At 41.1% G+C, this 12,859-nt stretch overlaps 2 protein-coding genes across 3 annotated transcripts; one reads left to right on the top strand and one right to left on the bottom strand.

Annotated features, from left to right (window-relative positions):
* The first annotated feature begins 1,980 nt into the window (after window positions 1-1,980).
* LOC146611873 (putative histone deacetylase 1-B) lies at window positions 1,981-6,934 on the top strand. Of its 2 annotated transcripts, none has more exons than XM_085343648.1 (14): window positions 1,981-2,079; window positions 2,787-2,899; window positions 2,974-3,091; window positions 3,168-3,242; window positions 3,366-3,504; window positions 4,135-4,276; window positions 4,353-4,445; window positions 4,532-4,640; window positions 4,737-4,877; window positions 5,039-5,147; window positions 5,521-5,651; window positions 5,732-5,884; window positions 6,020-6,071; window positions 6,175-6,934. In XM_085343648.1, the coding sequence occupies exons 1-14, from the start codon at window positions 2,028-2,030 to the stop codon at window positions 6,200-6,202; spliced, it is 1,455 nt and encodes a 484-aa protein (XP_085199774.1). In that variant the 5' UTR covers window positions 1,981-2,027; the 3' UTR covers window positions 6,203-6,934. The 2 variants fall into 2 exon arrangements, with proteins under 2 accessions (XP_085199774.1, XP_085199773.1); XM_085343647.1 differs by having other exon boundaries at window positions 5,732-5,902.
* A 228-nt stretch (window positions 6,935-7,162) lies between these two features.
* tmem54a (transmembrane protein 54a) lies at window positions 7,163-11,626 on the bottom strand. Its single transcript, XM_085343315.1, has 6 exons — window positions 11,593-11,626; window positions 10,290-10,486; window positions 9,871-9,930; window positions 8,577-8,771; window positions 8,351-8,488; window positions 7,163-7,288 (listed from the first exon to the last, which is right to left on the bottom strand). The coding sequence occupies exons 1-6, from the start codon at window positions 11,624-11,626 to the stop codon at window positions 7,163-7,165; spliced, it is 750 nt and encodes a 249-aa protein (XP_085199441.1).
* Window positions 11,627-12,859: the final 1,233 nt, after the last annotated feature.

Genomic DNA, 12,859 nt, shown 5'->3' with positions numbered 1-12,859 from the left:
CTAGGAATAGACACATACAATAAACAGATTCAAACTAAGGCACAGCCTGTGACAGTGGATGCTGGATTTTGATTTTTTTCTTTAGAAGAATGCATGCCTTTCTACTGATAGGGATAAACAGACATTTTCCAAGTTTCTGCATCAAATATATTCTGACATGACCACTTAGATATGATACTATTACCTATGGAACTATGAATATGAACCAGCTGGATCAGAGCCAGCAGCAGAGGGGAGCGTGATCGCCAAGCTGCTTGAATTAACTGGGGACTGACTGATGTAGCTGGATAACCAGCTGCTCTCCTGGTGCTTGTTGTTAACGTGTAAATACTGTTCACTGCTTCAGCTGTGTTTTACCTCTGCTGTTTAATAAATGTTTTTGAAAGTGTTTTAATTTCAGTAAAAAAAGAGAAGCTGTTCATGAATGTTGTTTGATACCAGATGACATGTGCATTATTTTAGTTTATCATTGCTGATGTTGCAGTGCGTTACCCTAAAATCATGAGAGCCGTCAAACTATTGCTATTGCTCGAGTACTGTAAGTTTTGGGGTAACTTCTGAATCTTCCATTGATCTTGGGTTCTTTAAACTTGTACTGCATTTCGTTTTAAAGGCAAATAATATTTTTACAATGCTGTATTTATTTTAGGGGCAGCGCTACTTGCTTATTGTAGGATTTTATTTACATAACACAGACGTTTATATTTGAGAAATTTGCCTCTGATTAAATATGGAGAAAGCAGCTGCATCATTAAAATGCTGTTTACAACACAGTCATTTTTTGTTTTTTCTATATATTTATTATTTCTTTTTAATTTTTGTTTTCCATTTAGTTTTCTTTTCCCGAGTGGGTTTGCTTGAGTAGGTTTACTGCTTTTAGTTTAGTTTATACTAATTAAAGCATCAGTTCTAGCTCAGTTTTTCATAATAATAATAATAATATAGGGAGGCTTTCCCCAAGTACTGTAATTTTTTTTCCCTAAACAATTTATTTTTGTAAGTTAAATAAAACAAAATCAATCTGAGTTTTAGCTTTGACTTTACTTATAGTTAAATATACTAATTGCTTTGCTTTTTGACCAGACAAAAGCCAGCATACCTGTAGTGCTGGTTCCAGTCCTGGATAAATCGAGAGAGTTGTATCAGGAAGAACAGAGTAAATTTTTTGCCAAACCAAAAATTAGATCTTCATACCTTTTCAGTCAGATCCCAGTTTAACAATGACTTCCTTTGGTGCTGTTGGGCAACAGGGTGAAGGTGGAAACTGTGCAAAGGTCGGCTGAAGACAAATGAAAAAGAAAAGAGAAGGTGTGTTAGGCAGCAGAGAGAGAATGAAAGGCAGGGCAGAGGTGAGAGTATGTACGTTAAATTTAAAGACTGACAGGTAACGGAGGAGAGCTGCTGGTATGATGGAGAGAAGCAATGGTGATGGAACAGTTGACCCACACGATCAGACAGCAGGCTCTGAGGGCTATGAATCATAGTCCATAGTCCATCTTTTTCTATGATAGAAAAAGATGGAAAATGGAGATAATGATAGTAACAAAAAAGTCAGGTGGTCAAGCTGAAGATTTTCATTGATAGAAAAGATAAGGAATGCCTACATCAGAAGGACAGAGACAAATAGAGACAAAGTTGGAGAGGTGAGGCTGACAGGATGCTGACAGATCGGCTGAGATGGAGGCAGATGATCCACTTTGGCGACCCCTAAAGGGATCTTTATCTTTATTATACTTCTGCTTCTATGTTAATGTTGAGATTTGGATGAAGCAAAATCTCTTCTAACTAAAAACAATTATGATATTGCTGTCTTTAATGAGGTAAACTACAGAAATAATTTCATCCGCGCTGTAGTTCATGTTCATGTTGTGGATTCTGTCAGCCTCTCCCTCTGTCGCCCCCTGTGGCGAGACTGTAGCATCACACTCCATTGATTGGCCGTGGCACAAACTCTCCGCCTCTTGTCGCCGTTGTCTCCTGCGGTGTGTGTGCGGCGGCGGTGAAATTCAGCTAAAAACGGACTAAAAATGGCGCTTACTTCTCAAGGAACAAAAAAAAAAGTTTGCTACTACTATGATGGTGAGTACTGGGGTGGCTGCACTCTAAACCGCTGGCGTGTTGATGAATCAAACCCGCCTCTCTGCACTAACAAAGGTTACCGTTTCTTTTTTTTTTAACCTCCTGCTAACCTGGCACTGTTGCTAACGTAGCTAGCTCGAGTCGCAGGCGGCTTTGCAGCATCTGAGCCGCTCACAGTCCCGCTGTGTCCGAGCAGAGCCTTAATGTTCCAATAATATTTGCTCAGACTGTCTAAATACTAGGGTTTCTTTTCAGATGTTGCTTAAAAGCGTTTTCTTCCGGACCTTGTTACTTTAACTGGACTAGTTAATGTTACTAGCTAGCAGGCTAACAATGGGTACTTCATTGTTAATACAGTTGGTTAATAGTAGGCTAACACTTGGTTAGGTCGTCTTACTTCCTTCAGATGTCGGTGGTTCTGGTTAAAAAAAAAAACGCTTTTCATCGATATTGACCCACAGTGCACTAAATCCTCCGTGTACGCCACGACTTTGGACTTTAACAGAGACTCTTTGATCTGCGTGTCTTGGCTTGAGGTCCTTAACAGACCTGCGTGAAGTTACAGCTGGATACCTTCACAACCTTTTCCGCTGCATGGATGTTTCATACGTGCAAACCTCTGTACTTCAGCTCTGCTTCTCCTAACTGAGGTCGTGCCTGTAGAGTAAAATAGTAATCCAGTGTGTTTTTATTTGTTCTCATTTCAGGTGATGTTGGAAACTATTATTATGGACAGGGGCATCCCATGAAGCCCCACCGAATCCGCATGACACACAACCTGTTACTGAACTATGGCCTCTACAGAAAGATGGAAATATATGTATGTGAAAGTTACAGTCTGGATGTGTAAGTTTGGTTTTAGTAGCTGTAAGTAATTTGCCCTTTTTGTTGCAGCGTCCACACAAAGCGAGTGGAGAGGAGATGACCAAGTATCACAGTGACGATTACATCAAGTTCCTGCGTTCAATCCGGCCCGATAACATGTCAGAATACAGCAAACAAATGCAGAGATGTAAGAGACTTGCTGTTTAGCTAAAGTCAATTAAACTGATTGTGTACGTTGACTAATTTTGTGCTTTTCTTTACAGTTAATGTGGGGGAGGACTGTCCAGTGTTTGATGGATTATTTGAGTTCTGCCAGCTGTCAGGCGGGGGCTCCGTTGGTGAGTTTTCTTTATTTGAACTCTCATCAGAGAGGCATGCAGCATCTTTCAGTAATAATGTCAGTAATCTGCTAAATTCAACCTAATCTGATTCTCAATTCTCACATCCTCGCGGTCCTCCAGCCGGTGCTGTGAAGTTGAACAAACAGCAGACAGACATTGCTATCAACTGGGCTGGAGGCCTTCATCACGCCAAGAAGTCAGAGGCCTCTGGGTTTTGTTATGTCAATGACATCGTGTTGGCTATCCTGGAGTTACTGAAGTAAGTCAAAAATGCTACAGCAGGGAAAAGGGAAGTAAAAGTCTCTGCAAATTACTTCTCCAAAAGATACAGTTTTAGATGAGTAGATTGAAAACAAAAGTTGAGGAGGTCCCACACTCTTATCAGTGATCAGTGCAAGACAGATGGGTTGGTAGGAACTATAGCACGATACAAACAACTTTCACACAGCCTTAGATGAAGAATTATAAGTATGCACAAATTGGAAAAGGCAAAATCAGACTCACTATACTCAGTATAAATCCATCAAAAGTCATACCAGGAGGTGTAAATAAAGGCATGAATGATGACAAAAACACTGTAGAAGTCAAGTCAAGGCCCACCAAAATCCAAATTCGATTCAAAAGACCACATTTGGGAGGGCAGAAAAAGAAAAGGCAACACTGCATACCAAAACCTCATTCCGGGTGTAAAACATACTGGAAGAAGCATCGTGGTTTGTGGTTTCTTTGGTACCTCACAGCTGATAACAAACTGTTCTTTGAAGAAACTGTGTTGTTGCAAGATGAAGGAAGCCACTGACCCAAAGCACACAAGTGATATAGCCTCAAAAGTAAATGACGATATTTCTGACATTATGTGGATTCCAAGAACTTTTCCTTTTATTTTCAGATACCACCAGAGAGTTCTGTACATAGATATTGACATCCATCACGGAGATGGTGTGGAAGAGGCTTTCTACACCACAGACCGTGTCATGACCGTGTCCTTCCACAAGTATGGAGAGTACTTCCCTGGCACCGGTGACCTCAGGGTAGGTCTTTGATGAATACATTTCAAAATGTCAGTGTGGTAATGCAGCCAGTTGATATTTGCTTTGTTATCTGTAGGACATCGGAGCTGGAAAGGGCAAATATTACGCTGTGAATTACCCGCTGAGGGATGGGATTGACGATGAGTCCTATGAAGCCATATTTAAGCCTGTGAGTAAAAAAAACTATTGTTAACTTTTGCACTTTGACATTTTTGTAACGAAACATTCGTGATAGTGTTTGTGTTGTTTGTGTAGATCATGGCTAAAGTGATGGAGATGTACCAACCCAGCGCGGTGGTTCTCCAGTGTGGAGCCGATTCGCTGTCTGGAGACAGGCTTGGTTGCTTTAACCTCACCATCAAAGGTTGGCTAACTAAAACAAAAATCCTCTTCTCTTGATCTAAATTGGACTGAGACTCTAAAGAAGGCTTAATGATTGTTTCCATGTTGTTTGCTTTAGGTCATGCTAAGTGTGTGGAGTATATGAAGAGCTTCAACCTGCCACTGCTTATGCTGGGTGGAGGAGGCTATACTATCCGTAATGTGGCACGCTGCTGGACGTATGAGACTGCCGTGGCCCTAGATACCTCCATCCCAAATGGTGTGTTTAAATGTCTTTGCTGTAATTAAGACACAGACGTTGGGTAACATTCTTCTGTGCTGGTCCCACGAACTAGCAGCAAACTTTGGTTTCATAGCACTAAAGGAGGCCAGCAGCCTCCTTAAAGCATTAACATACTTTTAATAAAACTTGCTTCACAGAGCTTCCATACAACGACTACTTTGAGTACTTTGGGCCAGACTTCAAGCTGCACATCAGCCCCTCCAACATGACCAATCAGAACACCAACGACTACCTGGAGAAGATCAAGTAAGCTCATGAAAATAGATTAAATTAGTATTTTTTAACCTTTTTTGAGCCACGACACATTTTATAGAACAAAAATATCCCGTGGCACCCTGCCAGCAAAACATGTTCCAAAATGACACATTGTAGCCTAAAACAGAACCTAAATCAGCAATTTGGTCTGTTTGCTTACACTCAGGCCCAGGTTTCACACAGAGTGAAACCTGGGCCTGTTAAATGAACACAAATCTGGTATCCTGGCTAGAATTGAAGAAAGGCATACACAAAGCTCTTCCTCAACAGCTCTTTAGTTTTTATAGCAGCCTTGCTGGAAAAGAGCAGCTCACATAGGTTGTGGAAAATGTTTTGACTGAAAAATCCTCTTTCTCCCCTCTAGGCAGCGCCTGTTTGAGAACTTGCGGATGCTCCCTCATGCCCCTGGTGTCCAGATGCAGGCCATTCCAGAAGATGCAGTGCAGGAGGACAGCGGGGATGAGGAGGAGGAGGATCCCAACAAGCGCGTATCCAGTAAGAACCTTCACACAGACCCCAGTTCAGTTCAAACTGCCAGACGGGAGAGTGTAACATGTTCAAATTTAACCCCTCAGTTCGTTCTCGTGACAAGAGGATAGCCTGTGAGGAGGAGTTCTCTGATTCGGAGGATGAAGGTGAAGGAGGCCGCAGAAATGCTGCCAGCTTCAAGAAGGCCAAGCGAACTAAATCCGAAGGAGAGAAAGAGGGAGAAGAAAAGGAGAAGAAAGGTGAGGGAGAAACAAAAGGTATCTATGCTTTTCATTCTCATCTCACCTATCTCATGTAGTTCTGTAATATCAAGAGCACTTAAATATGATTTTTATGGCTCTCGGGGTGGCTGATGCTATTTTTGTTTTTAACAGAAGTCAAAGAAGAGGAGAAGGTGCCAGAGGAGGAGAAAATGGACACATCAAAGTGAGAAAACAGTGCACACACACACATTGACCCTGCTGTCCAGGAGGTGGTTAAGTGGGAATGCTAATAATGTCCTTACTCGCTGTTACTCTGGGTTCTTTAGGCCAAAAGAGGAATCCAAGACACCTTGAGGTCCTCAGCACCCAGTGACGCCAATACAACAGATCAGAACGGAGATTTTGTTTGGATAAGACTGCTGCAGTGGAAGCAAATAAAGGACTTTGACTTTACAATGAGACCTCTCTCCATGAGAATGGAGACGGGTTCTGTTTTTTTCTAGAAAACCTTTTCAACTTTGCTGTTAATGGACTGAAGTGTTGTTTTTGTATACGGTTTCGTTTTTTTATGCTCTTATACTTGCTTTCCCCCCCTCTTGTGACCAACATTGTAAAAATGGCTTCGCAAATGTCTGCTTTTATATATCTGATGGATTTAATTTATTTAAATCATGATATTTTGGCTACTTTATTTTAGGTATTTCAGTCCCACTTTTGTCCTGTGCCTTTGAATATGTAGTTGAACAGCATGCTGGTACCCTAGATCCTTTTCTGTAATGTTGTGTCACTGGTCTTGCCTGCCAAAGTCAGTGAGACGCTTGAACATAACATTCACAATTAGCTTTTGTGGCACATCGTAAGCATATTTTTATATTTTAGGTTCTAGTTTCTGTCCTTTACAGCCACGATGACATCTGTCTGATTTCTGGGGCTCCCGGGTTGTGATATTGATAACGTTTTGTCAGCTTGAATCAGACTTAGTGTAAGGCTTAGATCTCACAGGAACTTGAGAGGCAAGACATGTCAGAGATCATCTGTTGTGTGTGTATATATAAATTTGTATTCTGAAAAACATCAGTAAAAGTGTTCAACACAAAAGACGACAGCTTCCAGATGTTATTGAGCAACAAAAGGTCCCGTAGTTTTCAGTTTTGTTTGGAAAAGTTTTAATTCTTTAACACAAGAATACAATGCATTTTGATATAAAAAGGCTAGCCCTATTGTCAACTTGTCTTCATACATTAAATGTGTAACAATCCACGCTTTAGCCAGTGCAGCTCAGCACTTTGTAACCTATTCTCAGATTCAGCTGCTTCAGAGTAAGTCACTCTGCACCCCAGCAGTGTTGCTGTCCAGCAGGTCATCCTGCTCTGTAGATCCCACTTCAGTGTCCGTCTCCCTGTATTGCAGTGCTGGTGTGGTTTCAGCAGATCTCCGCATCTGAAATATGAATGATTTCACATGATGTTTTCCAACAGTGGGGATGGGATAGAATTAATAGCACAGGTTTACTTCATGGTGGTAATAAGATGTCAACTTCTAATCTCTTGGTTAGAGCTACTGCAAAGCTATATATGCAGAAATTGGTTCAAAACAGATCATTACGCTGCACCGATGCTTCAGCTGAAAAATAAATAAAACTGTGTTACGCACAAATATTAATTTAATGGAAGAACAATTTTAATGCATCAGATTCTGTATTAATTACAGGGCTACGATGACAGCGATACATTTCTTGCGTAGCTGGCTTTTTTCCTTACTTCAAATAGGTGAGACCTTATTAATATGAGCACTGGAAAAGTGCTCAAAGTGCACACGTTCAGTTTTTAATATTGTTCTAGCGCACAGAGACACTCAAAGTCTGCTGCTATTTCTGCATCAACCTCTGTGTTTAATTTCTTCACGTTTTCTTAAAATTATGCCATTTTTTTCCTAAAATTAATCATCGCTTCCCTTCTTTGCTCTGCTGCCACTCAAAAGTGATCAGTGACTGTAAAAACAGAACCAGAGAAGGATAGCTGTACATGTATGCTGGATGGATACTCTAATTCCACCAACGATAGTTATCCAGTCAGACAAGCAAGAGATATTATTCACACTACTGCAAACAGAAGGCACAAGTGATAAGAATAGGAAACATGGTCGTTAAAATGATCAAATAAAACTATTCTTGTACACAAACTTTCTCTTGCTAGAGAGACCAAGAAGGACGTCCCACAGATGGCGATATGACATCTTCAACATCTTTGCAAATTTTCTTTTCAAAGTATTTTTCAACCAAATCTAGACATGTGACGTCTGGCTGATGATTATTCAGCATTTACATGTCTGCCTTTTTAATATATATTTATTACAGAGAGATATCATTGTAAGAATGTCAGGTAGAAAATTATCGTTATCATTTTCCTCACAGAAACAAAATCTTGAAATTTGTTACTATGATGTGACCCTAATAAGTAATGTATCGCTAACGCTGCTGACAATGATCTGACTGTCGCTTACCCTGTTCTTCACACGTGGCCTCTTCCTGCACGGACAGAGGTAGAGGAATGAAGTGCAGGCAGCAAAGCAATGGAAGGAGAACACTGCTTCCACAACAGACATAAAGATGAGCGGCAGCCACAGAATGATGGTGGTCGCCTTGATGAAACAAAGTGCAAAACTGATCACCACACAACAGTTCAAATCAGAAGTGCGGTCACTAGATGAATGTTTATATTAAACTTACGTAGATACGGGTGGGATCAAAGGGGCATTCGTTTGTGATGCTAAAAGAGCTAATATTCTGAACGGCTGCGTTGCATTGTGACAGCAGGGCCTTTCCTTTGGACATAATAGCTGTAATCACAGAAGCTAACAAGCCCACGGTGGAGGCAGACGCCAGGAAACCTGCTATGAAACTGAAGACCAGCAGGACCCATATCTGCAAAAACAACACGACGAAAACAGAGTTGGTACAATTCGAATGATCTTGAAAGTCAATACTTGAAATGACCACCTTTAAGTACTATTCAGGAAAAGTTCTCCAGGCTTCTTGAACGACATTCAAAGCTTTGTGGGACTGTGGGGAGGCCAAGCCATGACTCAAAATTTCCCATTGTGTGTTTTTCCATCCAAGTATGCTTTTTTTGCACTGCCAAAACAGCGCTGGGATTATTGTCATGCTAACAAATAAATAAATCAAATGAAGCTGTGGCCAATTAGACACATTCCTGATGGAAAGTGTGTGATGTGACTGCACATCAGGCTAAGATATGCTAAGATCTAAATTTTCAGCCAACAGCACTCTGGGTAAAACTGCTATTTTATGCCTGTCAAACTGTTATTTTTAAACTGCAGCATTTTTCATAGAGTCAGTTGAAGAAACTGGAACAAACTATGTTATTTTTGTGACAGGCTACTTGTAACAAAGTTCCTAAAGAAGCAATTTGAAATGTGTTCATATAGGTCAGTGTTACGTGGATTAACAAAAAAAAAAAAAAATCTCAAAAACAATCTGAAAATTTTCAGATACAGATACAAAAAAACCAAAGCAAAAAAACAAAACAACTTTGGACGCTAGCTTTAGAATGCCTGGAGAACTATTGCTCAAGAGTCTTGATGCATGCTCAATCATCCAGGTAAGTAAATCTCCAAAAGTTGATTCTGTTCATCTGGACTGAAAACGCTACGTCCAGATGATCAGAGTCAACTTTTGAAGTATTGCTCAAGAGCACTCCTTGGTAGCACAATATAAAGAAGTGTGAGTTGGCTAAAGCCTTTTGAGCTGTAGTGTATGTTGGGAAGTGATAGAAATATTTCTCCATGATAGAAAAGATGACATTTAGCATGTAGCTGATGGCACAGATTGTTCAGTGAAAACACATCCAATGTTTCAAACCTGTTTGGAGCTTACGCTTGCATGCAAGTATGTTACGTATTTAAATCGTTATCTACACACACACACGCACTGAGTCACAAACAAAAAGCAGGTTCTAACAGCAGCCAGGAAACAAGAGCCGTTTGGCAAAGTGAATATTTACCAGGATCCTGTTTTTCTTGTTTCTGGATAGGACTATAGCTGTTATTCCACAGATCCCTCCCTAAAGAAAAACCAGAAGTTCAGCAAAAGAAGATGATTACTCAGACAGATGACGCAACATGACTCAAACATTCAGTTTAACATTCAAGTGACAGAGAGGACACTCCAGCTGTATACTGAATGTGCCATTGTGATGGTTTGATCATGTTTCTGATTGTAAATTTGTCTCTGTAAACCTGCTTCTCCTGCAGCTTTTCAATGGGTTTGTTTGTTTGTTTGTTTAATCCAGGGATTGGCCCTTTGGTGTGGTCAGGATAAAGCCATTAATGACCCTTAAATATATGTTCTGTAATTTTGTCTCTTTTTTCCCTTTTAATATGCAGTATGTAACAGTACGCAGCTGTCAGTCCTAGCCCTTACCAAAAGACCTGCCACGATAGCGATGATATTGGCGATGGGGTACACCAAATTCTTGACCTGGCGTTGCAGACTGATGTGTCTGAGCACAGTGCCGTGCACCAGTGCTCCAAGAATAAAGTTTACATGGCCCACCAGCACCAGCGCCAACCCCATCTTCATCAAGACTTTGTTGTCCTTGAGGTTGGCACAGCATAGTCCTGAGGGAAGCCAAAACCAAAAATATGTTATTTTGAAATCATGAGCTTAACTTAGCTTTGAACATGATGATCTCTGCCGGGGGGAAACGGATAAACAGCTACATCATCATTGCATTGTGTGTGCAGCAGTTCATACTTTCTGACAGCTGTGTGCACATCAGCTTGACGCGTGTGCATACAAGTTTATTAAATGTGAACTGAACTGAAATACGATCTCAATGTGAAACACTGAGACCTTGTGTGAAGTTAGTGCAGACTTTACCGTGGCTTATGCAGAGTTAAAAAGGAAGCGGGGCAGCGGTTAGCACAATATGAGAACAAGGCAGTAACCACAATTATCCCCAGCCCCCTGCAGAGAGGCCTGAAGATGTCTTCCACTGCTTGCAGAAAATACTGCAGCTGTGGTAAGACTGCAGGTCTCAGCAGGCTCACGCTGCACTATTCTGTGTCCCTCGTTTTAAGAGTGAAGCACACATGTTTAGAGACCATGTAAGAAAATCCTGAACCAAACAAGACAAAGCTCAGGGTGGGGTGTTCAAACATTTATCAGCACACAGAGGTGGCCCAATGGTCCGCTGCTCTCACGCACAGGTGGGTGCTGTTGAAATACTTGTTTTCAGTCATAATATTGGCAGTTTGTCCTTTGTTGCCACACATTTTCCCACCACAGTGTGAAGTAGCAGTAACAGTACTGAATTCCCAGTGTGAATAGATAAAGTATAAGCTAATCCTTTCACCTTTGTTTGGCTCCATACTTTTAAAGGATGCTTAGAGGGGTACAGGCTCCATACCGTACTATCCTATCCAAACTGTTAGCATCCAATAATTCACAGCTATCTAAAAGATTCACTTGTATATCAAGGAAAGTCTAAAGAAATATCACTGATAGTAAAACCCAACCATACGATGGGTGGATTATTCTTAACTGGTATAAACGGCGAGAAAAACACTAAAATATTAAGTTATAATAGAACAATAACACTGTGGTTTGATTATGTCTCTTCCTCACTGAGCTCCATGTTCAAAAGCACAGACCACGCCTAGAAACTTTAGCACGTACATTCCCCTGCTCGGTACCTGCCAGACTACGTGAAAGGTTAACTCACCTGTGCCCGTCTTTCTGTTTCCTTTGTTTTTCATATTATTGTCGTTTGTAAATTCATTCTCGACAGCTTTCTGACTCGACCGTTTTTCGGCGGGTTGTCGGTTTCTTCTAAACGCCGCACACCTGGGAACACACGGGCTCTACCTGAGCGGAAGCTCCGCCCACGATACCTTAAAAAAACAAAACAAAACAAAACAAACACTCCAGTGTCGGTCGGAGACAATAACAAGTATTCATATGTTTACAAACAATACAGCTTTATTCACATACGCTATTGTTATAGTTTATTAGATTGTTTTTAGATTTTAAAAAAGTGTCATGATCGTGATCCCATCCATTAACCTCCTTGTCAGGGTCGCAGGGGGACTGGAGCCTATCCCGGCTGTCTTAGGGGGAGAGGCAGGGTACACTCTGGACAGGTCGCCAGTGTGTCGCAGGGCTAACACCTAGAGACACACAACCATTTCCACTGACCTTCACGCACACCTGTGGGCAATTTAGAGTTACCAATTAACCCAACCCCACTAACTGCATGTCTTTGGAGGGAGGGAGCCGGAGTACCCGGGGAGAACTCCACACAGAAACACCCTGATGGATTCAGGACCTTCTTGCTGTGAGGCAACAGTGCTAATCCCCATGTCACCGTGCTTCATGATTGTGTAATTTATTTACCACAACGGCAGGTTTAAGTGGACTCAGACAAACCTTGTCTGTTGCTGGGAAATACTCTTATACTTATGAATGCTGTTGACTGTAGCTTACATATTCTCTGCAAAAAGTATAAAACTAAACCTGGATTTAACCTTCCTATTCTCCCAGAATGAGAATATAGGCCAATTGTTATTTACAAGACCAAAAGTCTTGAATCACCCCTCATTTCTTTATATTTTGCAAGGAAATTGGGAATTAGTGCAGCTACTTCTTAAAACGTGTAGACTACACTATATGGAAACAGATAAGGCACAAGCAGAGTTTGTACAAGTCTAACAAGCCTTGAGGGGCCGGGGAGTATTCCTTTGTGTGTTTTTATATTCAGGTATGCTATAATGCTATACTGCATTGTTAGTGCGCTTGGGATCATTGTCATGCTAAAAAAAATGAAGCTGTGGCCAATCAGATGCTTTCCAGATATCAAAAAGCTTTTCTACATTAATAATCCCATTAATGGGAAACACACCATGTTTGAAATGGAGCCCCAAACATGACAGCACCTCCACTGTGTTTTACAGATAGCTTTCAGATACTGTTTCGTCCTCCTCTTGTCCAGT

The sequence above is a fragment of the Diplotaxodon limnothrissa genome, linkage group LG19 (genome assembly GCF_057381915.1).
Source record: "Diplotaxodon limnothrissa isolate DT_005_m linkage group LG19, D_limnothrissa_male_GT1.1, whole genome shotgun sequence".
Classification (NCBI taxonomy): Eukaryota; Metazoa; Chordata; class Actinopteri; order Cichliformes; family Cichlidae; genus Diplotaxodon; species Diplotaxodon limnothrissa.
Note: the sequence above shows the minus strand (reverse complement) of the source record. Positions and strands in the feature narration are given on the sequence as shown.